Source organism: Lontra canadensis, unplaced genomic scaffold, assembly GCF_010015895.1.
Source record: "Lontra canadensis isolate GAN:19392208 unplaced genomic scaffold, GSC_riverotter_1.0 scaffold67, whole genome shotgun sequence".
NCBI classification, from domain to species: Eukaryota; Metazoa; Chordata; class Mammalia; order Carnivora; family Mustelidae; genus Lontra; species Lontra canadensis.
Window position 1 is genome coordinate 946133 of NW_022631061.1, and position 27310 is coordinate 973442.

Here is a 27310-nt window from a genome sequence, read left to right on the forward strand (position 1 = left end):
GCACTATGTCACCGCCAACAGGGCCTATCTACTCACAGTGAGGAGTACTAAGGCAGACAGAGGGTCTGACTGGGACCTGGACCTACTCTGCACAGCATTATCCATATCTGACAAACTGACAGTCACAGGCGATTTCAACTTGGGCAATGATGTTCACACATGGAGAAGCATCTTCTGGTCTAACAGAAAATAGAAAACCAACCGGCAAGGGTAGGCCAAAATGTGGGCTCATGATCCTCAGCACCATTTAACGACGCTAATACACATTCATCCATATTCCACTTAGGAAGTAAAATCATGTCCTCCGAAAGAAGTAGAGCATTCAGTTCCTTCTGTTATTAAGGAACATATACATTTATCGAAGAGACAAGTCAAATACATGCTCATGTATCAAAATATCCGAAAAATGTCAGAATATAATTGAATGCAAGCAAGTAAGATGTCAAGAGCCCATATGTGACCATCACTGGACAAGAGTTGGGTCAATGCGCATTTGAATGCTGAGGTAGAGTTCTCAAATGCAAGTAGATTCGGGATATTATAGCTCCTCTAATTTCCTAAAAAATCTGAAAATTCTACCTTTCTGGTCCCATCTTAATCTCTTTGGAGTAAATCACCATAGTCAGAAGACCTGTCTAAATATGCAAACACAGGGTCAGTGGGTGGCTCAGTCAGTTAAGTGTCTGACTCTTGGTTTCAGCTCAGGTCATGATCTCAGGGTCTGGAGATCGAGCCCAGGGACAGGCTCTGCATTCCATGCAGTCTGCTTGAAACTCTCTCTCCCTCTCCCTCTGCCCTTCTTCCCTTCCCCCCACCTCAAATAAATAAATCTTTGAAAAAAAACTAAGATGCAAGCATGTTTCCTTTTTTGTCCATTTTGTCACCACGATCAGCTTTCACAGGATAGACAGGATACACACAGTGTGTGTATGACGCCACCTCAGAGGGAAGCTGCTTTGCAGTGGGCAATCCTAGAGTGATCTAAAAATACTGGACAAGTTCCAGCAAACAAACATAGTGCTCGCAATGCACCAGCCAGGGAGCTAAATACTTCGTGTATATTAATTAGCTCAGTTAGTCCGCCGAACAGCCTACTATTGTCAGTGCGATTTCTCTCTTTACCACGTAGGACTGGAAACTCGTACGCCCAGAGGTCGTTTCTTTGACCCACAAGCTAGTTGATGGTGGTAGGTGGAGGCAGGATTCAGGCTTCAGAGCCCAGGACCTTAAACTTGAGGCTAGTTATTTCTGCATTCTAACACCTTTTAAAACTGCTTCTTGATGTCATTTACACAAGCCTCACGAAACACATTTGCTTTCTGGATCATAAGCCTTTGTCCCCAAATTACTCAACGTAAGGTCTAAGTGAGTTGTTCCAGAGCCAATGCTAGGAGGGAAAATGAAGGGCTCGGTAGATGATGGGTGAGAGGCCACTCTGACACGTCCCAACCAGGGCTGGTTTCCTAACAAGGTACTTAAATTTTCTGTAAAGGTAATCATCCCAGGATTTGCCTCATTGAAGTTCTGTGACAATTAAATTAGACAATAACGTCCTGTAGATACATGCTCAATAATTTTCAGCTATAAAAGGAAGAAAAATAGAAATCCTAGGCCATAGGATCTTCTTCGGGACATAACCTTCTGTTTGGCTCTCAGCAGTCTCTAAACATCCATTCTTGTTTTCCTCACCTTACCTCACCAAAGGCTTTTTCACGCGAGAGAATTTCTCAATAAGGGAGCCATAAGTGATCTTCTTACATAGTGTTCAATGAGGAAAACAAGGCATATGGAACATTAAAAGCCTCGGGAAATGGGATAACATACCCCCAGATCATTTTCAAAATTTTTATCTATTTATTTATTTTTAAAGATTTTATTTATTTGAGAGAGACAGGATGTGTGCACATGCATGTGAGCAAGGGTGCGGGGGAGAGGCAGAGGGAGAGGGAGAAGCAGACTCACTTCTAAGCACAGAGCCCAGTGTGGGTTCAGTCCCAGAACTCCCAGATCATGACCTGAGTGGAAGGCTGATGCTTAACCAATTGAGCCACCCAGGGGCCCCACCCCTACCCCCAGATCATTTTTTTATGAGCTCAAGTGAAAATCCAAGTTCTTAGATTCTGAGGCTTTGACTTTCAGACATGCAGGACAGAGTTTCAGGGACACGTGGCACATGACACATGCCAAAGACTTGGGCTATAGGAGTAAGACCGCCAACAGTGAGCTTAGGAAAGTCTATGTCTCCACAGGCAAGTGACAGGGTGGGCTTACGGGCAGCAGACGCAGAACAACCACGCATCAGCCAGGAAGGTGGGCGGAAGTAGAATGAATGGCTGGCTCATCCACTGAGCCCTCATTTGAATGATTCCACAACGGGTCCATACCTACATTTCCAATTTTTTGGTTTTTTCTCAGGCCAGATCTGAGGAGCCAGCCCAGTTCCTCTTCAAGCATTTCAACTCTTCGACCCATCCCTGTCCCCACGTCACTCTGCCACATCTCTGTTCCTTTCCATTTGCTCTTCTAGAACCTACCCATCATCTTTAGGACTCAGATCTTATTTCTTCCACAGAGTTTCCTCTAAACTGCAGTACTCCCCACCTTACATCCACGGCAACATGGCTCATTTATTTATCCGGATTACAGGGCACCTCCCGCGGAGACTCAAGGCAGTGTTATAGTGGAAATAAGAATGAACAGGAATAATCAACCGGCCACCAGAGACTCCGGTCTAGTCCCGGGCTTGCCGTTAACTAGCCCTGAGGTGAGGGATAATTATTTATCTTTGAGCCAGTTTCTCCTCTATAGAACAAGCTCTTCTTCATCTCGAAGATTCCGTAATTCCCTAATTCTGAGTGAATAAAACATTCACGGTGACTAGGTCGAGGCCTGTGGAGGTGCCCAGGTCCTCCCTATAATTTACTCGTCAACCATAAATTCAAGCTTTCTCCTTCATTTTCTTTTGTCCCTGAACCCCCACCCATTCTTCATCTCCTTTGCTCCCCTGTACCTCCTGCAAAAATCCACAGCTTTGTGAGCCCATGAGCACTGAGTGCTTGCTGAACCCCGATCCAGAAAAATAATCCTGAACAACAGAGGAGGGAACAGGACTTCTGGCAAGAGACCAAATACACCTGCAAGGTGAGAAAGTCACAGAGAGGAACAGTGCCACCCAGCACAAGTGCCCAACTGACTGACTGACTTGTCACCCTCCTCAGGTTGGTTGTATTTAGACCTGCTCATCCCATTGGGGTTTATACCCCCTCAAAGGGGCTATTCCTACCTGCAGGTCTAGGGCCTAAACCAGTGCAGCTCATCACCATTTCCCAAAGTAATTGTGAAATCTGAGTCGAAAGCTCCGAGCTGCTCTTTCCTCTCTTCCCTCCCATCCTCGGGGCAACTAATTTAACAGGCGGACTCTGCAGGATCCTGGTGACAAGAGTAAACCCAGAGGCCAGAGCCTCCCCGAACCCATCCCCCTCAAGGATTTCTGTGTCTTCCTCTAGGAACGCACAGGTGTGCACTTATAGGAGTCCTGTTGGACACCAAGGGAAAAACCCTTTTGAAATGCCCACCTACTGAGCCTCTCTTATTTCATGATCTGAAGACACCTGAGAAATAACTGAGCTTCAGTCTCATAATGGGGAAATTATGTCCATTCTGAAACATTGTACAGATTAGGGAGAGTGTATAGAAAGGGGTGACACTTTGACACTAGGAAGGGCTCATTGATTACATTGGTTATCATTACGTAGACAATGGCATTCAAGGTGATAAGACACCCCCCGAAGCTTCGAGAGAAAGTATGAAGAAACAAGTTCTAGTGACTTGAAGTGCTTATAAGGCACCAGTTGGCCATGGTCTAAATCCATTACATCCTTTCTATCTTCTCAATGCACCAGGCTTTTCTTCTTCACCCACAAAGTCAATGAGGTTACATCAAAACCACAGACCAGAGTTCACATTTCAGGAAACAGTCTACTGATTTTATTCTTTGTGCTACAGCAACATGGGCAGGGTGGGGGTGCAGTCTACTAAGTCAAGATGTAACTAAAATGTAGATTTCCAAGAACAGGTGCATGTTTTATAAGTGATTTGTCCTATTTCTCCATTATCTAAAGCTCTTGTGTTTGGACATTAGTTTCTAGATTTAGTCATGAAAATGCCCATTTGATTTTTAGAAATCTGTGAATATGGCCATAGAAAAATGTGAGAAGTTCTGCCGATCCTCTTTAAGGAATCTTCCCAAACCACGTGTCATTACCTTCTGGCATTCCTAATCCTGGGAAGCAACACTGAATTTCGCTCAAAAGATCCCTATAAAAACCATTCCTATGACTCAGCCTTTTGGTTTAATTTAAACACACAATGAAATGTTTGATAGCAATTACAGGAGACAGTTAATTCATTAGAAACAATTATTCCTCAGACTCGCTGTATTACCATGAGGAGTGGGAAAAAGAGGCAAATCTCACAAAGCAGAGAAAAGTGGCAGGGAGGCATTTGGCAAATGAACTCATGCTCTGTTCTCAGGACTTTGTATGAGAAATATTAATAAGGGCCCGCATCCAAACATTCACATTGGGCAGCCTGGACTTCCTCGTCCAGCAATTACAGAACAGAAAGCAAGAAGTTTCTCATTAGTACGTGAACATTCACGTTCTGCTTGTGATGAAAGCCTCCTGGAGAAGATGGCCAGATTTAGTTGAGCTTGTTTGTTCAAGCTCAAAGTCCTGCTAAAGGGGGTCTTTGGAGAATGAGTCTTCTTTAATGTTCCCATTTTGATTCAAGGTTTTGCATATGGCGAATTAAAATTCTCGATAGCATGTCTGGTTTGGGTCCACAGACCCCTACGTACCCCGCACAGAAAATATGTCAAGAGACACGTGGATACAAATTATATGTACCCTTAGGAGGAGTGTGATAAATATTTAAAACACACAGTTCGTGATATTTCCAGAAGAAGAGGTCTTCTTAAATTATGCTTCCCTCTGACGTTGGACCTACGTTTAGCTCCCCAGGAAATGTTGACTTTTTTTCAATGTTTACACTGTTAACACTTTCATTTCATAGATAGTAGAATAGGGGACATAAAATTGTTTCAGAAAAAAAAAATAACAGACATTCATGCTGGCAGTCAATTAAGTCCTTGAGTACATTTCTAATTAACTACCGTTAACAATTGTTTTGTTTTGGTCCTGTTAGTTTTGTGCATCAGTGGGGTATGTAAAATTACGTTTCTCTCAGATGATCTATCCCTCACACATCCCTAATGATTCAGGCCTTCCTTTCTTTGCCAATTTGCTGATGTAAACAATAGAGGGATGCAATTAAGCAAGCCCTTCTCAGAGTTCCTAGAGGCCTCTGCCTTCCTTTATTTTGTAGGCTACCTCCCACCCCACTTCCCCCAAAGAAGCCCTGCAAACCACAGTTGGTCCTGGAGCATTCGGCTTTCCCTAGACCCAATCCCCAGTCCTCTACTGCTGGGCAGAGGATGGGAGTCCAGGAACGGGATGTCAAATTGTGTGGCGGGGATGATTATATCCTATGAAACTTCTCAAGCATGTAACTATTTGAGGTTCCAGATCTGACCGGCTTTAGAGTTCCAGATGCAGTCCCTTGAAATTCCATGTACGCCTATCGGGTTTTTTCTTAGCAAATCCACCATTTTGGCTAAGAAAGTAATACAGGATACCCTTCATCCCACTTCACCTGCCATGAGCAGAGAATCCAATGACATTTTTTGGCATTCTGAAGGAGCTCATTGGTGAAAGATCAAATAAAGCCTGCAAGGCTTTAGGACTAACCGGGCAAAAAGAATGATACTTCTGCTTGGAGGGTTGGACCAAGACCAGCAAAGGTAGTCCAGCTCAGCCCTGAAGAAAATGTGGGTTGACACCAGCAGTGGAGGAGCGGTGGGTTTTTGGTTTTATTTTGTTTTTTTTTTTTTAAATGGGTGATTACTCGCATTATAATTACTGAGGCAGTTCTGTACCACAGAATACATACTTCCATGTAAGACTTCTCTTATAACCATTCAACTTTCACAGGTCGATTTTTTTTTTTTCAGTGAATTTGGCATTGACCCTCAGAGTTAACCCTCAGGTCAAATTGCTTTATAATTTGTAAGAAGCAGAAGGGAAATATTCGTGTGCCACAACTAGGAAATTATTTCAAGCTTTTTTGAATGAAGAAAACGTCATTTTAAGAGATTTTCTCATTTCACTCATGAATAGCTGTGTATTATAGGAAAGGGGAAGCAGGGCCGTTACCATTTACAGAAGGGGAAATTGAAGCACAGATTAAATAACTGGTCAAGGTCACACAGAAGTCAAGGCCTGTGCCAAGAATAGAACCCACTTCCTTGCTTCCCAGGTCTCTATCCCTGAGACTGGGAATTAGATATTCTCCAGGTACACACACAGAGAAAATAAGTAACGGCCCACTATGGTTGATGGTGTATCATTAAAACATACATGCTGAAGGCTAGCGGTGTGTGTCTTTGTTTTGCACACAGTCAGTGCGATGAACAGACGGGTGTGACAGTGTATTTGGGCTGAACCCTGATGATGTGCAAAACACATTTGTAAGCTGCAAACAATGTGAATGCCACAGAAGCAGCCAAAGTTTCTCTCTGTGTATTCTCATTGGTCGCCACAGAGAGCCGATGAAGAAAATGAGATTTTCACAAAGAACTCAATACACATAACAGTCTTTTTCCACTAAAGGTCACTCCATTGTCATCTATCAGTGTTATCTGTGACCTCTATAGTTAGCTGGGGACAGGGAATTAAAGTAGACTGTGGGGGTGCCTGGGTGGCTCAGTGGGTTAAAGCCTCTGCCTTTGGCTCAGGTCATAATCCCAGAGTCCAGGGATCGAGCCCCGCATGGGGCTCTCTGCTCAGCGGGGGGCCTGCTTCCTCCTCTCTCTCTCCCTGCCTCTCTGCCTACTTGTGATCTCTGCCTGTCAAATAAATGAATAAAATCTTCAATAAAGTAGACTGTGATGGAAAGCACACACGCTCTAAAAACAAAGCTGGAGTCATCAGTGGCCACCGTCCCTGGAGAAAAGACCCAGACACATTCAACATTTGGAAAGCAGGCCTTAGTTTTAGAAGGAAGACAAGACAACCTCGGAAACAAGCGGGGAGACTCTGGACATGGACAGGAAGCCAAGCCGTGTTAATGGGTTGACGGCAAGCATCAGGGAGGATGACCCAGCAGCGGCCCACTCACCACCCTCCTGTCTGCTGTGAGTAAATGACCCAGCCAGGCCTGAAATTCTCCAGTCAGTCACTGGCTGGGCTCCTGGGTGCTCAAGCATGCGTCAATTAAAGTAGTCTTGAGACATCTCAGACTCTTCCTGAGAAAAATGGAACTGGTGGTCTGGGGCACCAGCCTCAAGCCAAGGCTGTTGTCCCCGTTTCCTGCCGGGGCCCCACAAATCCATCTCCTTCGTTTCCCAAAGAAGGGGTCCCTTCCCTCTAGTCCAAGACGGTTACTCTTCCCCTTTAGAGACCAGTCTCCATGCAGTGGACAACGTCATCCACACGACTTCCTGTGAGATGGAACCAGTGCTGTGGCAAAGGACTACGTGAGGAAGACCAGCTCATTGCATGGGCAGGTCAGTAGTCCCGCTTAGTGCTTCAAAATCCAGGGGGGACGTGGAGTTTTAGAATCTACTATGGATGGACTCGTTCAGTAGGGATCGGCTATGCCACGTCCCACTCTGCCCCACCCTGCCCCACCCTGGCCTTTGTCAACGCACAGGTCAGAACCACTTCCTCCCATGACAGGAAATGAGCGGGTGAGGGAGGCCGCACAAACTGGGACGGCTACTTTAGTTTCCTGCTGCAGTTTTGTGTCATCTTCCTTTTGCTTTTGCCTAACTCATTTGTATTTCTTTCCTTTCTCTTCTTTTGAAAAATTGTGTTATATATTCCTCGAGTCTACAGCCCACACCTACTACATCTCTGTTTCTCAAGCACAGCAAAAATCACACTTTATTTTCCACAGCTTGTGTTCATTTCTCAGAAGCCTTAAGTTAAAAATTGTCAATTCTGTGAAACTAGCTCTATAGTAGGCAGAAAATTCTTTTCAAGTTCCTTAAAATTTTGGAGCCTTAGGGCACCTGGGTGGTTTAAGCCTCTGCCTTCCGCTCAGGTCCTGGGATGGAGCCCTCCATCGGGCTCTCTGCTCAGCAGGAAGCCTGCCTCCCCCTCTCTCTCTGCCTGCCTCTCTGCCTACTTGTGATCTCTCTGTCAAATAAATAAATAAATCTTAAAAAAAAAGTTTTGGGGGGGCACCTGGATGGCTCAGTGGGTTAAAGCCTCTGCCTTCGCCTTAGGTCATGATCCCAGAGTCCTGGGATCGAGACCCACCCCGCATCAGGCTCTCTGCTCCGTGGGGAGTCTGCTTCCCTTCCTCTCTCTCTGCCTGCCTCTCTGCCTACTTGTGATCTCTGTCAAATAAATAAAATCTTAAAAAAAAAAAAAAGTTTTGGAGCCTTAGACACTTTTATCCCACTGCAAGCAGTAATCACAATCTTGCCTTTCAATGGCACTCCGTACCTTTCCCAAATACATGACCTCATTTGAACCTCATATTGTCTCTGTGAAGTGCGTGGAATTATCTGTATTCTACATGAACAGAAGCTGTAAACTACACACGCGTAAAAGGTACTCTGAGCTTAACTGCCCTTATGCACACTCCCTTGGTTATGCCCCCACTGACCTGGAATGAGTTAAGGAGTATCTACTTATAATTCTCTGCTAGTTGCTGAGGATGAGGAAAAATCCAAAATCCCACTTCATTTTATATTAATGAATTATTTCAATGCTATTAAAAATTCAAAAGAAATATTCTAGCTCTCCTACTACTTTACCACCCAAAGGTGCAGAAAAGCAAATGGGGAGAAGATTCTGCTGTATTTCCTCTCAGCTCATTAGGAATGTGAGTTGAAAAGTAACTACCTTTTTCCTCCTTTCTTTCATTCCTAATGTTTTATAAGAATAAACTCTAGGTGAATCAGAAGCATTGCTAAAATACAGCTCAGCAGTATATCACAGGAGGAAATTCCTGTTCATTTTATTTATGGTTCTTAATTTCCACAAAGGTGGACTACTTGAACAATAGTTCTGACAGCTTTAAGATATATTTAGGTATTTACCAGACTCCAGAAAACTATGTAATTTAAGTCTGAACCTCTTTAACTTAGACACATGAACCAGTTGGCCATATTAAGCCAATTAGTAAGTCTGAGCTACTTAAACACATTAAACCTCAAAACTAACCTAGTGCTTCAGTTGTGTCCACATATAGATATGTCCTTTAAGTAGAACCTAAAATTTAAATACCAAGAATTAGTCTACATATTCACGAGTAATGCATACGTATTAATCATTTAATCTCTTTTGACTGTCATGTCATGGAGATACCACCAAACAAGTATGTCACTATGTAACTCAAAATAAGATTCTCAAAATTCATGCAATAGAGCCTCCTTTATTCAAATGTTGTTCACTGAAATTCCTATCTGCAGTAGAATCTAGGTGTTAAGTATATGAAATACATTTACCTAAAGATGTATTTGAAAACTTCTAGTAATTAAAGAAGGATCCATTTCTTTGTCAATTTTAGCTTCTACCTCTCTGACAGGGTGAAGTAGAATTATTCTATTTGTGTCCTAGAGCACAAAGGTCCTGTATATATTTCTGAACTATTTCTAAGTCAAAGGTACTGATTTAACCACCAAGCACCGAATTGGGGCCTGACACAGGTAGGCTAACCGGTATGCTGACTTAGGGGAAAAAAAAAAACAAAAAACAACAAAAAAACTTCTTATGGATATGCACATTTTGTATCAGGTAATTTCAAGCAACAACATATATTTTTCTTATATGGAGCATCACTGAAAAAGTTAAAGCTTGCATTTTTTATGTCTTATGATTGGTTAAAAAAGTGCCTTGATGAGAGAATAAGTCAATGGTCAAAAATCATTTATTGAAGACCTGAGGCACTGCTCTGAGTCTTGAGAGAAGAGGAATTAGGATTTTTCTAGACCTTGGCAAGCTTACTCTGTGACACAAGGAGAAGGATTCCATGTACCACAAAGAAATCAGAACGAGAGCTAATGTCTCCAAAGTTTTACTTACAATGACTTCATTCCCCAAACCATATTTTACTAGCATTATTCAAACCCAACTTTATAACATTATATTCCCTCACTCATAATTGTTATTTTCTAACAGAGTTCCTAGCTCTTCCCCAAATAGAACTGAAATTTTATTTTTATTTTTTAAAAAAATTTTAAGTAGGTTCCATGCCCAGCATGGAGCCCAATGAGGGGCTCAAACTCAAGACACTGAGATCAAGACCTGAGCTAAAATCAAGTGTTGGATACTTAACCGACTGAGCCACCCAGGTGCCCCTGGAATTGAAATTTTAGATTTGCTATTGTCAAAACAAAAGTTAAAAATATCTATAAAAGGCTATATTATTCCCTGAAAATTCAACTTTATACTTTTCTCCAAATAGCTTAAATTATTTAGTTATTTTTCACTTACTTGCATGTTAGGTTAGCACAAATATCCAGGTCTTAAGGGAATAGAGACCCAAATATGGATGTCTACCCCAAAGTTAGCAAAGTCACACAAAATCTCAGTAGATCTCACTTTCCTTTGGGGTAAGCAACCACAGGATAAAGAAGATTTTCAAGCTTTACAATTTCTCCATATTTCTATTCTTAGAAAATGACATTCCCATGAGAAATTGGGACAAGTGTGGATATAGTGACTTCTTAGGAACCCCAGGACTCACCAGCAGCTTTCCCTATCAGAATGAACGACCTTAAGCAAAAGATTACAACACAAGATGAAGAGTTGAAATGGCAGGAACAATCCAGAAACCGAAACAGACATTTCTGTTTAAGCCAGAGTCATGTCTTACTTATTCTCAAGCTAATTTTGTTTTTGTTTTTGTTTTAAATAGCAAATTTCCCCAACATTCTACAAGTGGAGTTAAAAGCAACAAGGCAATTAATATGGCAGAATGATTGTTCTTGGGCAGTCTCAACAGTATCTGATTGTTGCACTTATCAATTCTATTCCTGTCCTTCGAATTAGCTCTCATGAACTGTCCTTAGTTAGCATCATTCCTCTAGACTAAACAAAAATGGGAAAAGAGCAAACAGGACTCAGTCATCAACAGGATGCAAGGAAATGCTGCACAATGACCAGAAGGTAGGGACTCGGCCACTCAGCAAATACACGGTAAGCCTCTACTACTGTGTGTGCCAGCCCCTGAAGATACAGAGGTGCTCTCAGTCAGCTCAGGGCTTAGAGACAAAACACATGCATGCAAACCCAGCAAAGTAAGAAGGTGTCAATGAGGTGTGGTTCCTACTGAAGAGGGGGAAAGGAGTCTGAAGGAGGCAGTCAGGAGAGTTCGCAGAGAAGCTAAGCCTGGGAGGATAAGGAAGGACTTCTCAGGAGGCAGCCAATGGGTGGAAGCACATTTCAGATGAACGAAAGAGCATGAGCAAAGCCTATAACAGGAAGTGATCTCCAGGCAGGGAAGATCTTCTATCCTATCCAATGGTCACAAAATGAGAAATGGGAAGGCCATGGCAGCTGAATTAGCCCAAGTCTGGAGGTTCTCCTTTGAAAACAAGACTGGAGTTCCAACCTGAGTTTCAAAAAAGGCTCACAAGGTGACCTTGATTCTGTCCCTGCACTCCTAAAACTATCAACTAAAGAGAAGAATTATGAAATGGTTAGAAATGAGTAAGGAAGAAGAGTAGATATTGCCTACTTTTTCCCCTTGGGAAGGAAAGACTTTGCCCCAAAGATAACTGCATATCCATTTGTCAACTTCCATCTATGTCCTTTAAAGAATCTTGAGTCCAAGTATAGCAAGTATTTGAAAGTTAGTCAGGAAAAAAATGGTCCTTACCTTGCTTTGGAATGACTATGGTTACAGGGATGCCAGTACCATGTGACTGTAGGTTGAGGGATACCATAAATGGTACAAGTCAGGATTTGTCTGCTGCCCAGGAGATAGAGAGTCGGGTCTAGAAAGGATGACACGGCTTTTTCATAGATCTGGGGTTTCACTGGAAGGAAGATGAACAGGACAGAAGTCAAGAGCTATCCAGTAACTTTCTCTCGGGCTACCACACGAAGGACCGCATTTTCCTGGTGTTGATGTCAGGGAAACGAACACATATCTGTTGTCATTATGGCCATTTCTTTTTTTTTTTTTAAGTAGAAGGTTTTGATAACAGTAAAAAACTGATTCCATGGTATGTACATCATGATTACAATGACCAAAAAAATCATATTGCTTATGGAAGATAATGAGCAGACCTGAAATCGGTACAATGGAGGAGGATGCAGTTTTTAAAACCATTACTTAAAAGTGTGTTTTCTCAAAAAAAAAAAAAAAAAAAAAAAGTGTGTTCTCTCTGACTTTGTCCTATTGACTTTTGATTCTCCAATTTTCCTGAACCGGAAGAAAGTATAACAAACTTACCATTTACAATTAAAGTGGTGGTAAGGTTTTGGAACACGCCATACTGCTTTATGGCCAGCAAGACCGTGTAATCCCCGGCGTCCTCTGCAGTGACATCTTTGATAATTAATGCGTAGCCATGAACCAGGTAGCGAGGAGATTTCTCAGTCACAGGGAACCCATCTTTTAACCTGTGGTGAAGAGTGTGATTGGGAAGTCATTCCACACAGCCTCTCAGAGATCATTCTAACACTGTCATTTACGTTTGTGAGCTCAAGTTGAGACTCTCCAAGCCTTTAGTCCTCCACATTCATTTTACAAATGTAGACACCAACTTTTCAGTAAATCCAGGTGTGGTTTTTAAGCGGAGAAACGCTCCACATTTATTGGCAAGGTCGAAGAAGTACGGTGAAGGGAGAAAGAAAAGCAAGGGTTTTAAGGTACCCATGTGACTTAAGAATTCACCCAGCAGCACTGGCTGATCCCATCGAGATGTTGAGATGTTTTTCAGTTTTGCGTGAGGCCTCATCAGCAATACAAGGGCCATTGTAAGTCAGATCAACTAGATCACTTCTCCAGATAAAAATAAAAATAGACTTTCCTATTGTGGTCTCATGTGGAGTTCTTATTAGTTGTATAAATGGTCACACCAGTTGTCCCTTTCATAAGCTATAGTAAAATCAAGATTATCAAGATTTTTCCCCTGAGGAAGAACAGTTAAGGCACAAAACTCACAAACAAAAGGTACAAAACTTAAAAAAAAAAATTCTTTTTAACTTTAAATATAGAATCAATGCCTAGATATCATGCAGTTGCATACAGAACTGAGAGCCGGGAGGCTGAATGCTTGTCCCAGCTCTGCCACTCTGCGCTTGTCTGTGTGAGCCTCAGTTTCTCCAAATTTTCTAGAGCTTCTCAAAGATTTAATGCTACAAGTCTAAGTTCATTAAATTGCACAGTTCTTTTTTAATCTGTTAGGAGTTTACTGTATTCTGTAGGAAGTTTTAATACTGGAAATGGTATTAGTTCATATCCACAAACATTAACTTGTCCTGTACGCAAATACCCATCACTAATGGGTCTTGGTTCCCAAGCGGTTGAAATGACTATGCTCTATGTTATGACTGCAGATGTCATCTTAATTGACTGTATTTCTCAAGAACAAGTCAATGTTTTCAAAGATGGATGGACTTATTATTATTATGTATGTGTTTTAGGTCCTAGCTGCTTAGTTACTAAAGAAATTAGCACTCTTTAATAGATGGGGATACTCTCAGACCCTTTTAAAGGAGGGAATGTATAGTCTGGAATGATTAAATTCCAATGAAGGAATTAATGTACACTCACAGGAAAAATTTACAATTGGACTTTTTATACATTATAAAACAACAAAAAAGACCTCTCTTCTACCATGACGCCACAAAGGGGCGCAGCACGAAGTTTAATTTTCTCTTTAACTCCCTGTTAACTATTTGAGGAAACTGAAAACAAACACTGCAATCGTGTGATATTGTAAGCAAAATGAGGGCTGGTGGAGGTGATTCTAAAATGGTACCATTTCCATATTGTGCAGGTTGTTTTCCTAATGGGTTTTGTACTGTACTCTTTGTTTAAAATGTAATGGTTTGAGCCAAAGATATTAGCATTTAAAAATGATTTAACAAAATGACTGCAGATTATAAACAGATTACATTGTTTTACATCAGGTGTTGTACTAACACAAAAAGAACCTGCTTAGGGAGGTTCTGAATATGCAAACTTTGAGCCAAAAAAAAAAAAAACTTAATTAGTTCAAGTAGGTCCTTTCCTCCACCCCTACAACTGAATAAGTTTTGTCTCTCTTAATGTTTGTTTAATTTTACAACAAGACTGGAACTTTCATCCCAGCTGTATATAAAAGAATTATTTTCAGATAATAAAAGAATTATTATCCTCATTACAAGGGCCCACTTCTTCAGGGTTAATAGAGCATGTTAGATATTCAAGACGCTTCCTACTCATTGCCCAACATACTCCATTCAAAGGATGTTGACATCATGGGGAGGTTTAGAGATGCAGAAATTTAGTCACAGTGTGTGAAGGGCTGAACTGAAGGGAGCACTCAAAAACACCTCTGGTCTCCCACTCCATCCTGGGACATCCCTCCCCTTCCCCTCCAGCCCTGCCTACCTGCTTCGCTCCCAGCCCCAGAAATCAACTCAGTTCTTGGCTTTCCACCGGGGTCTGGGGACACTTCTCTGGATATTTTCTCAGGAATTCCCATCATTGGGCTCCTGCATCTTCCTACTCACAGAGCATATCTCAAACTGATTGGAAAATAATTACGGTCCTACCATAGAACCTCTGGTGAGGGAAATGCCTTCACTTTCACAGAGAGCCTGTAGGACCGCTTGCCGGCTATGGTCTCCAGCACGTGCTGTTTTCGATGTTTCACCGTGATGAATGCTTTATCTTGGAGAGGAAAGGCGATGAAGAGATTAGGAAAGGCCCTGTTTATTTTAACAGAGCAACACCACCCCAAACCCCTGCCTCCTAGGAGGGTGGAAGCAGTGACCAAACAGAGCAGAATTAGAATCAAGACCATCAGGGAGCCCAGGGCGCCTGCGTGGCTCAGTGGGTTAAAGCCTCTGCCTTCAGCTCAGGTCATGGTCTTGGGGTCCCAGGATCGAGCCCCGCATCCGGCTCTATGCTCAGTGGGGAGCCTGCTTCCCCCTCTCTCTCTGCCTGCCTCTCTGCCTACTTGTGATCTGTCAAAATAAATAAATAAAATTAAAAAAAAAAAAGACTATCAAGGAGCCCAAATACTGATACCTAAATAAAATAATCCAGAAGCACACTAACTAGTGAGGTACGTTCAAGTGAGAGGGTTGCGAGGAGAACAGAAAAACAGAGGCAGAGCCACAGAGAATGCAACATCTCAAATATCCATATGGCAATCACAGAAAAGTAGAGAGACTTCTGAAAATCTACCATGCCCAAGATGAGTATGATGGGAGAAAGTTCCTTTAGGCGCCATAAAACAAATGATCTGATTTAAAAAAAAACAAAAAACAAAAAACAAAAACAAAAAACAAAAAACAAAAAACCCTACGGGAGAAAATCAAAAGAACATCTCAGGCCACTGCCAGGACAGTTCAAGAGTTTCTGCTTCTTGCCTTCTTTTTTTTTTTTCCCTGACAGTGGAGATAAATAAGGTTTTTAAGGATTCTAAAGATGTTTAAATATTTTCTTTATAGAATTTGCCCATTGGCATTAAGCAACAATATCAGGATTTCATCAGAGTAATACCGGGGATAAAATCACATCAGTTCTAAATAACTTATCCCACCACATTTTTCTCTAACTCACAGCAGTACCTGAGAAATAAAGGTCAATCTGTCATATTTTTCTGTATTGTTTATATGGAATGCTAAGAAAAGAGCTTAATATAGGTTATAATATGATCTAACTGAATTACTCACCACAATAAACTGGCAAGGAAAAGATTCTCTAATTCAAAAGTATTAAACAACACTTAATGTGCTTTGCTTTTTGGCAGCAGGAAGAGGGGAACCAAGTAGTATCATTCATGATAGAGTACCTCTTGGCCAAAAGAAAATGTACTTTTTTATAGAACCTGCCCCAAATCCACGATGATAGAAAGTAGAGCAGGAATGGCTTACCATATATATGCACTGACGTGTTCACAGATTTGAACGACGGGCCACTCTTCACATTGCAAGTATAAAGTCCTTTGTCTCTGTTCTGTACTTTGTCAATAGTAAGAACGCTATAGAACACAATGGCAACGGAGGTGCGCTGGCCAATTCGTTGCCTTATAGATGCTCTCTTCTTTGTCTAGAAATAAAATGTATAGCAAAGGTGGATGTAGTAACTGTTCATGCTCAAGGTGAGAGCATTTCTCAGATCATCACTGAGATGATCAACATTTTATGCTGGGAAGCAAACCCACCTAACACCAAGATGTTTAGAAACTCAAACTGTGTCTCGATGCGTTTCCAATATTTGCCATAGGAGCATTCATTTAGCACGTCGTCTTCTCCAAATGGACTTCCACGTACATTAACCCAGCAGTTTCTCACTGGGGAGATAGGCAGCATCACTGCCCTTCTACACATGAAGAGGCTGAAGCCTCAGAGGTCACCATGGGCAGGAAACCCAGGTCTCTGGAGGATATAAATCTAGTGCCTTCCCTCTAGCTCACACCTCTCTAAACAGCAACCAGCTCTCTGGGCAGAGATGTGGCTAACTTAGGCAGTAAGTATCTTTGGTGCCTGACTCCATGACACTTTTTCTCTAAGCGTAAGTCTTCTTTTGCTCCCTTACTAGAAATGAAGGAAAAAATCAGGAGTCCTGACTCCATACACTGAGGTGTAATAATCCTGCTCTCATCATTTCACTATTTTGAGCAAGGCTTACCAATTTCTGCTAAATCACACAGAATGGATCTGAGGCCATGCAAAACCATCTACAAGCTTAGGCAACATCTGATGGTGGTGGTGGTGGTGGGCCATGGTCCTGTGTTTGCCCCACGGCACACCAGGAGCAGGCCCCAAGGCTCAGAAGCGTAAACTGGTCACAATGCCTCCTTCCTGGTTTTGGGAAAATGAGATTACATTGCCTTTTCCTTCCATTGTTCCTTCTCCCTCTCTCACTCTCTCTCTTTTTTTAGCATTACATTTTATAACACATAATATGTTATATCTCCCTCTCCATCCTTGCCATGTGAGGAGGCATGGGGTAAAAAAAAAACAAAAAAACAAAAAAACCCAACTGTGAAAGCAGTACAGAACTGGTCTTTGGATCTTGAACTTAGCTGTCTTCTGTGCCATGTTTAGGAAACTTCTACCCACCTGTCCTTATATTGCCCTGCTAGAACAGACACATGGGGAGGCCATTTTCTTCCTTCTTGGCAGTAACCAGAAAGAAGATGCCAACCACCACCACCATCAAAAATCAAAGAAGCGGTCCTTTAAATGCCAGCCTGAGGGATTTTCAGCCACTCTCTGTAGGTATTACTTCCATCTTCTCTGTTAGAGAACTCCTTCCTTCCCAAATCTGAGTAACATTGGTATTGTTTCTGCCTTTGGAAAACAGCTGATCCTGGGTTTCAGACAACTGTTTTGTCTGGCTCTGTAGCCACCAGCCACACGTGGCTGTTAAAATAAGAAATGCAGATCCTTAGTCACAGGAACCACACTCCAGGCCCTCTTAGCCACCTGTGGCTAGTGGTGACTGTAAAAGTCAGACAAGATATTTCAGTCATACAGAGTTCTACTGGATGGCGCCATTTTCCAAGGTTTAACTGGCGGTCGGCCACCAACAGGGTAAGAGTTTGTTCCCTCTTGTTGTTTATTGAAGAATAGCTGACTTCTATCAAAACCCAGAAACGACTGCCACAAGTCACAGCATTTTTATTTAAATGAAACACTATCACTTTCTAGAAAATAGATGGACGAGTCCTTCAGGGCATGCGTTCCATTTTTTTGTTGCCAAGTTATTCTATTTCCACGGCAAGAGATGTTTGATGAGAAACAACAGTAGCTTGGGGCTGACGTGTTACTCTTTGGCATATAATTTAATCATCAATTAATTCTGTGATTGGGCAATCTGAATGACAGGGCACACGATAGGGCCTGGGATCCGCCCCCTCCATTATGCCGCCACACAGCCAATGGGGCCACAGTGACAGTTAAAGTTTCTTAACAGCTGATCTTCAATTCCCCACCTACACGTTTGCAAACCAGGACTGTTTGTTTGCGGGGACGTTTGGTCTGAATAAAGAGCCCCAACTTGGTCTCCATTCTTCTCATTTTTCTGAAGGACAGCACTGCTCCTTTTTCACTGAACAAAGGGAATACTGGCCGACTGGCTTGGAATATCTTTTCCAAACATGCTCCAATCAGGTGCCTCGCTGTCTGCTGGTATCTAAAATTAACACGCTGACAAAAACTTTTTGTTGTGGTTCTTACCGCAGATAGGCCCTGCCTGGCACTGAGTGATAAATTTCCCTCTCATCTCTAAATCCCAGAGAACAGTTTCCAAGGATGAAACAATCCTCTTTTCCACCCAGAGTCATGCAATAGAAATACCAGCCTATATACTTCAAAACAAAACCTCCAGACATCAAAAGACCGTATCTGTGCACACACACTCATGGAACATCAGACGAGCCAAGCCCCCAAACCACACCCACAGCTTCCTTGTTCTCTCAAACCGCCACAGGAGTCAGAAGATGCTGATTTTGTCCCACCTCCAAAACCCAGTGGCAAGCCCCTTGCCAGAAAGAAATACTGCCCTCCAGAAGCCAGAGGAAAATGCCACTCACTTCACCAGGATAACTCCAAGTCATCTGAACCCTTGTGTTCAAAGCAGTGGTAGCGGTGCAGTTGAGGGTAAGAGTGTGACCTCGAAGTAACTTGACTGGGCTTGGCGTGCTTATCTGGACATCTTGGATGGTATTGGCTGCAAGCATAAGAAATGAGATTCTTTTTTTTTTTTTTCCCCCAAATCAAGGTCTCATTATACACAAGGAAGCCCTGAAGCGTTTTGGCCTGTCCTCATGCCTTTGGAACCCCACTTACTTTGTCGATAGGTGAGATAGTTGCTCTTGTACAAATGTCCGTTGACTGTCGTTTCACAGGTCAGAAGGCCGATCTCTCTGTATGTTGCATTTGCTATTATAAAACCCTTCCTACTGTCCCACCTTATTCGTTTTCCATCCGGGATCAGGGTGTCAAGGGGAAACTGAAAAGGAAGAAGAAAAAAAAGAAGATGCTTTAAGAAAATAGTAGGAGCACCGTGACAATAGTGTTTCACTCGTAGTCTGTGAAATCCCAGTTTTCATCGAAAATGAAAACGGTAGAGGTAAAAACTCCAGTTTGGCTCTTTAGTTTGCTTTGCGTGGAGCAAGATATACATGATGAGGATAAATTATGGTAATTCATTATCAGCCTCAGCACCCCCTGGGGTGGACCTAGCTGTCATGTCAGACTTGGAGCGGGGGCCCCTATCACTTGGCCTCTGGGAATCACCCTTGTCACTGACCCGCCTGAGAAACCAATTAGGAACATTTCCACTAGGTCCACCAGGTCACCTTCCTGAGCTTAGTCATCTGGAGCTTTTAACAAGCCATCACTTGTCCTCCCATTTTGCATGATTTAGTAAAGAGGTGGCTATCTTCAGAGGACCGTAAGTAATTCCCAGTCCTTTGAGATACATAGCCTTCACTTGGCGCTCGCTGGCGTTATCATTCTAGGAAGGCTGAGGGCCTCGAGTCTGCCTCTGGGAGGGAAACTCCAGGGAGACGGACAGTGAAGACAGCTGCAAACAGATGTGGAGCCCAGAGACGCTGTCATGAGTGAGGCGTTCTCAGATTCTTAGAAGTATTCCCAAATACCATGAGTCCAGACAGAAGAAAGGAATCCATGATTTGATTTTCCCTTATGCCTTCTGCTGGACGCCAAGAACTTTATTTTTGAAGACTACCGTATAAACAGTCCGCCTAGGGATGAGACTTTATAAAGGGCTATTGCTCCACTGAGTGGCCCAGCCAAATTCCCCTGATGCCAGATTCCCGGCCCAATTTCAGAGGCATCTCTGACTACCACTGTGACTTATCCCCCTGCTGGAAAAGGGTGGGGGTGGAGAATCAGATTACCTTTCAGATCTGTCTCCTCTTCTTTTAAAAAGTGCACCTGGCATCGCTTATCTGTTTATCACTTATTTATACTGCTTGTTGAAGGACCTAATCTGGCTGGGATTTGCAACTCCATGGCAGAAATTCCTCTGTGAGGCGACCCCCAGCGCCCTCTCCCAGGGAGCATGTCTGTGTGGGTCTGTGTTACCAGAACGTCCCACAGCTTTGAAATGAGCTGCACCCTGTTTACAAAGAACTTGTAAGCAAGTGAAGGAGGCATTTCATGTTCTAGTAAATCATGATTCTATCTGCAGGCTCAGGAAGGCTCTATCTCCAGTGGGAGAAAAAGAACCTTTCTCTAACCTGATACCAATTATTAAGGGAAAAGCTCAGACAAGTTTCAGTCAGGGATTGAGATCTATGATGCTTTGAACAGAGGCGACCCCAAGCCTGGGCCGAATCTAAAAGAAAGGTTTGCTGATGGACTTCCTCAGCACAACTCAGAAATATACTGAAGTTTTCCTTTAAAGTTTCAGAGGAAGTTCCACTTACTGATTTGCCCTTACCACCACCAGCAGTATTCTATTGACAAAGAAACTTTGTTCTGAGCTGAATTAGCAGAAGGCCACGTAGCTCATCAGCTATGGCGGTGCCTATGAGTATCACAGAGAGGCAGGGGAGAAACAGCCTTGAAAGAAAGGACTGGACAGGGAGGCTGCCTCCAGCTGACCACGGCTCCTACGGCAGGGGTAGGTAAGGGGGAGAGAAGGAAGGGACAGCAGGTTAAAAGGGACAAGAGGAGAGGTAGAAGGGAAAGATCTTACAACTAGAATAGTTTCAGTATGTATGTGGCAAACCCAAATCCCTATGAGAACAGTGTGCTTTTCTCTCTCTCTCTCTCTTCCACTCTCTCTCTCCCTCCCTCCCTCCTTCTCTCTCTCAAGTGTATTATAGATCTTAGGTAGAAAAACAGAGAAAATAAGCTCCCCCCCACTCAGATTTTTACATGGGGGAATTTGGGACTGTTTCTTACCACAGAAAAATGATCTGCACTAGAGCAAAAAGGCAAGGGGCTTGCCCAAAACAGAGATGTTCCACAGCCCCATGGCATGTTCCATATAAATCACACAGTGATTATTACCTCAGATGAAGAGGAGTGGATACCATGCTTGATAGTAAATATCACTTGATAATAAATCAAGTATTGGGTATTAAACTGTTAGGTAAATAATAATAGTTAACCCTTGATGGGGCTCAGCTTATACAAAGAACTAGGGGCTTTTTTGTATCACTTCAGTTACTTCCTAACACCCGTGTGAGGTGGGTGTGACTGTAGCCATTCCCATCTCTCCAATGAGGAAACTGAGGTGGAGGGAGTTTAGATAACTTGCCAGTTGGTCCAGCAGGTTAAATGGTTGGGTGACCAGAGTCCACGCAGCATGGCACAAGGCTCTGTTCTTAACCGCTCCGGTCTCTCTCCAGCGCAAACTAAACCATTAGCAAAGGTGGCAAGAGCACGGAAGTAGTCAAGATACGGATTCCAATGCCCAGGGTGGTCTGGGAGGTCCCCAACTCCCCAATTCCCCCAGGACCTCAGTTTTTCCTTCCACCATTGGTTTTGAACCCTCTGATGCTCTCAGCTCCGAAATACAGCGACTTTATAATTACTGGTGGTGACACATAGATATAATGGAAGCTAAAACCTGTCACTGATGGACTATCCTGAGTGCTTCAATCAAATCAATAATGTAGGAAAGTGAATGCAAGGGAAGGAGACCAGGAGACACCTCCAACATATTGCAGGATTTCAGGCCAAGCAGTGATACCGGAAATCATTCCAAGTTTTTCTGACTCCACTACTACGACCACCAAACACTTCCTAAGTGCGACGGTGGTGCTTCACGCTACCTTGGGACAGCCTAAACTTTTCCTCTTAAACCTCAAAGCTCTCAGGACTCACCACTGTTTTCCATCTGGGGAGTACCTGTCCACCTCTCACCCTAGTCTGTTCCCAAACTCTCAGCATCTATGAATTAGCTGGAACGTCACATTTTAGTTTTTATCTTTATTAGATTCCATCCCAAATCTTTTTCTTTCTTCACATGCATAATTTATAACATGATATGAAGAAAAAAATGTCATGTGTGGCTTTCTTGCACCCCTCCTCACTTTTTTCCCCTTTCCCTAAGCAGCTAAGTTTGGCTGCCCAGCAGGACATAAGCTTTTGTTACTGGGAACTTCACAACTCAAACAAAAGCTGGTAGCTGTAGGCACCTGTCTCACAGTTCTGTCCTTAGCAAAAATCTGGAGTAATCCCTCTCTGCCAAGTTACTAATTTGGATAAGCAAAAGAATTGGTTTTTCTCACATCTTCAGACAATTGGATTTGTGGCCTTATAAGAACATATGCACAATTTTCGTTCATTATATTCACACCAATTTATGCCCACATAAACGTGTCATGTTATTTCATGCCTGGGTATGACCTCTAGCACTCATCCTTTATAGTAAAAGGATATTCGAGAAAAGTCCACTGAGCAGCCCAAATGTCTGTAAGAAAATCATTCCAGAGAGATAAAAGGACTTGAAATTCATTGTGCTCACTTGCAGAAAAGATTTTCTGAGAGAAGCATTGCTCGGTTTTACCTTTTTTAAAGTCACAGTGATGTTAGGTGATGTGACCCGGCAGGGGATGACGATCTCCCTTCCTTCAGTCATATATATAATTTCGGGTATTTCACTGTGCATCTCTAAGAAAGGTCTACCTGTATCTGAATGAGAAGAAAATGAAAAATACATATATATATGTGTGTGTGTATATATATATATATATGCATATATATATATATATATATATATAAATGGTTGTATCAACATCTAGACACCATAGCTGGGTAAGGCAGACAGTCACTGACACATGTCCCCCTTAATATAATCCATAAATTTGCATTCTTATCTCTGAATTTGGCCCTCTTTGTTTTTGCCCAGAAACAGAATGCTTCTGTAAGAAACCAAATTCCTTGGGGCACCTGGGTGGGTCAGTGGGTGAAGCCTCTGCCTTCGGCTCGGGTCATGGTCTCAGGGTCCTGGGTTCGAGCCCCATATCGGGCTCTCTGCTCAGCGGGGAGCCTGCTTCCCCCTCTCTCTCTGCCCACTTCTCTGCCTACTTGTGATCTCTGTCAAATAAATAAATAAAATCTTTTAAAAAAATTAATTAAAAAAATAAAAAAGAAACCAAATTCCTTATTCAGATCTTGACCTTGGGTCAGATTGCCCCTGATGCCCTAAGATGCAACTGTGATGTAGGGGGGGTGGGAATAGGCTTAGGTCATCATTGCAAAAAGCCATAAAAGTGCAAGGAGAAAGAAAGGAGAATATTCTGCATAAACTTCTTCCCACTGCTATGCTAAGTACCTCCGGAAGCAGCCTCCAGAGCCTTTGTAAGGCGTCCAAGGGCCCTGGGTACAATGGTCAGCTGACTTTGGAGCAGATAGAGGTAATGCAGAGGTGTCAATTTGTAGAGAGGATTAGCATTTGAATGACAGAAGCCTGACTTAAAGGTTTTCTAGACCTTTCCTGCAGACTCATAAGGAGTGAGGAGCTCTGAGCTGTTCAGAGCTAGGGGAGAGTCTGGAGAAGCCGTGTTGAGGACTGCGTTGACTTCCCAGGCCTATTAGATTCCTTTAGTATGTGCAGTGTTATCTACTAACAGCACATAAGTCCCAGCGCCTGCAGAGGGGGCTGGAAAAGGCTTACATCATCACCAAGATACCACCCTTCAGAAGGAGGTAGACTCTGGCCAAGTCTCAGAGGCCACAAGGATTCAAACCACCTGTTCAGCTTCTCTGTGGTTCCTCTGGGGACCAGAATCAGCATCAGATCTTTCAGAAACATTCGCAGTCTACCATGCCCTCACGCTCAGGAACCCACTGATCTCTTCAGGAGTCACTGTGCCACCTTCCGCCCTTGGCTTTAGCCTTAAACAGCCAGATGGAAAGAAGTCTGCTGTTAACTCTCTCCATCTGGACCTGAAAGACCCAACAAGCCCTCCCAGAGGCTTGCTGGGCTTTAGGAAGCTCAGTCTGGATGCTGAATGGAGACATGGAGCAGCGAGTAGGCAGTGGTTGCCTAGACTAGATGGTGGCTATGATGTTGTTGTGGGGTGAACTGTGTCCCCCTCATGACCAAAATGCACAAGTCCTCAACCCTAGTACTTCAGAATGTGACCTCGTTTGGATCAAATGGGATCGCTGTCAGTGGAATTAGAAGGGTGGGTCCCTACTCCAGTATGGGTGTCCCAGGGTCAGGGACATGGGGTCGGGGGAGAAGACACATGAATATGCAGGGAGAGACTGAGTGATGGGGTGCGAGGTGGGGGTTGCCAAGGATTGCCAGCAAACACCACAGGTAGGAAGAGACATAGAAGGAAACCCCTACAGGTTTCAGAGGGGGCATGACCCCAATGACACCTTGATTTCAACCTCCAATTCTAGAATGTGAGACAATTCCTGTAGATTAAATTTAAAAAAAAAAAAATGACATTGGTGTAGCCTGCTTAAGACAGACTCATTTGACACACACTAGACACTAGAAAGGCCCTATTATCGCAGCCTAGCTCATATGCCCTAGATTTCTAAATAATTCCTCCTTGTCCTCTGGGAAGCCTTGCTAGGCCAGCCCCTTCCTTATACCCTTTCTCCATCCCCACTTTAGCGGCCCTCCCCAAATTCTCCACATTCTCCAATAATAATATTTCACACATTCTACATTGAACTGGCAGGTTACTTCTCTGGCTGCAAAACGGCTGATGAGTTCCTAGAGGAGAGGAGACAGACTGTACTCATCTCAGTCTGACGTGTGGTAAATGAATGAATGAATGAACCTAACAAAACAGAGGAAGAGCTCTCCAACAATTCTGTACTCTGACAGATAAGACAGGGGTGTACATGCGTGAGGTGATGTGAGCAGAACCAGGCCTGGAGGCCAATGTCTCCTGACCTCCTTTCCCTGTACCACACTCAGGACTGGAGCTCCCCGCCTCCTCCTCACCACACAAAGGCTATAGCTGGCAACTGCTCTTCAGAGATGAAGGCTGATTTTCACACACGCAGTGGGGAGAGGATGTACAGTCTAGTTTTAGAGAAATTATGACAAGAGGACAATCACCCAGGGGCAGGAGGGCTGTGAGGGCAGGCTTGGGGTCAGGGCGGACGGTTACAAGGCTGAGTCAGAGGGAGTCAGCACATGGTGGGGGTGCAGAGCTCACACTTTACAAATTGGGATGGAATCCTGGCTCTGCCCCTTCCTGGTTGTGAGACCTCAGGCAAATCATTTTACTCTCTGTGCTTCATTTGCAAAATCCAGTTCAAGAGCTATGATGAGGGTTACATGAAGGAATAAATGTAAAGTGCTTAGAATGGTACGTGGCAGACAGTTAATACTGGATATGTGCTGGCTGTTACTTATTATTAGGAGAGATTTGAAGTTATGGAGAGTGGGGGTTGGGATATATGAAAATCACAAATTATACCCATGATCTTAACTATAAAAGGCATAAATATATATTCAGATATGGCATAGGGAAAAAAACAAATACACTAAAATGTTTGAGTAGTGGCTTGTTGTTATTTTCTTATTTACCTTCTTATATGTTTGTCAGATTTTCTAGAAGGATCATGTATTATTTTATAATATTTTGAATACTGAATTTAAGTCTCAAATTATAAAGCAGCATCCATTCTTACCTGAGGAAAACTACCAATTCTGCATTTGGTTTACTTTAGTTTTGCCTAATAGAATGACACACGAACACTGCACAGTTAATAGTTATATGTCTATTTGGAGAGTTCAGTGGGTGTAGCAATGTATGCAGAGAGGAAAAGTTAATTATACAGAGACAAAGATTCATTTATCAGCACAAAATTCCTCCCTTAAATAAAGTTGCTGAGCTAGATGTTCAGGCAGAAACTATTGGGATTTGATCATTCCTTTCCTTCCTCCTGTGAGTTTATATTTTTGTCTTCTTTGTGAGTCCCAAGGTAAACACAAACACCAGGAAATGGTTTAATTGATATAACTAAACTGTAAATCCTTCACATTTAATTTACTGTCTCCTTAAGCAACTATTTGGAACAAAGGACACTGGCATAAAAAGTTTGTGCGGGAAATAGTAAACATCAGTGTAGTCATTTCTAGGCGAATGAATGCCCACCCCAAATGAAAACAGAAGAGGTGAGCTCGATGTGTCTTTGAATGTCTCCTTCCCCTTTGCCACTTTGGAGCCTCCCAACACTTGAATTTTACTACAACTATTGGCTTTTATAAGCCAATACCAATATCAACCCTGGGCCCCCTGCAATTCTGTTCAGCAATGCAATGAATTGTGCCCATCATAACCCAATTCAAGATACCTCATTTGTATCAAGTCAGCAGTCGCATTAAAATCCCCCATGTTTGCCAATGAGCTTATGACTGTGGAAACACACATACGGGGACACGGACACACATACACACACACACACACACACACACACACACACAATGCTCTGGGCTTAATAATAGTATACTTCCTCTGCAATTTGCTTCAAGGAAGGGCTAAGAATGAACTTGCCTGACATATTATAATACAAACATTTTTTGTTTTGTAGGACCATAGATACAGAAGAGGTCACAGTTCCATTAATATCACCAGTAAAACCACTTACTACTCCCATAGGACATATTTGTCTTTGTCACAAAATTAAAAATGACTTCTGAACCCAGCCAGCACTGCAGAGTGGTTTCCTGAGACCAAATTGGCTGGTCATTGAGCAAGGAAGAGCTGCTCCAAAGATTGTCGGCGTGCTGGCGGTGCAGACACACTGTCACCAGGGACTCGGGCCAACACACAGCTAGGCAGAGGTCACGCCACCCTCCCCTCTCTGAACTCCTAGAGCTCAAAGCAGGGACAGGAAACTGGCACCGAATGTGAGGTGTGCTCCTCCAGTGGCGGTGTCGGGGCTATCCTCCTCCAGGACAGCAAGTGGGCTCAGACACAGCGGATGATCAAACAGGGGCCCTTGCTGAGTGGTTTACACCTGTTTTTTTGAATGTGTTTTTTTCCTTTTGAAATCTGTACTCACTCTGGCACAGTAAGGCCCAGAGACACAGAGGTCCCGGTATG

At 43.0% G+C, this 27310-nt stretch overlaps 1 protein-coding gene across 2 annotated transcripts in view; it reads right to left on the reverse strand.

Annotated features, from left to right (window-relative positions):
- FLT1 (fms related receptor tyrosine kinase 1) overlaps positions 1-27310 on the reverse strand; it is a 171191-nt gene that overhangs the window by 96404 nt on the left and 47477 nt on the right. For both annotated transcript variants that reach the window (XM_032879972.1, XM_032879973.1), the window contains exons 4-10: positions 22795-22919; positions 19095-19257; positions 18839-18975; positions 16173-16347; positions 14844-14961; positions 12532-12701; positions 11953-12112 (exon numbers count right to left, since the gene is read on the reverse strand). In XM_032879972.1, the coding sequence (XP_032735863.1) occupies positions 11953-12112; positions 12532-12701; positions 14844-14961; positions 16173-16347; positions 18839-18975; positions 19095-19257; positions 22795-22919 (1048 nt within the window). The remainder of the gene's footprint in view (positions 1-11952; positions 12113-12531; positions 12702-14843; positions 14962-16172; positions 16348-18838; positions 18976-19094; positions 19258-22794; positions 22920-27310) is intronic.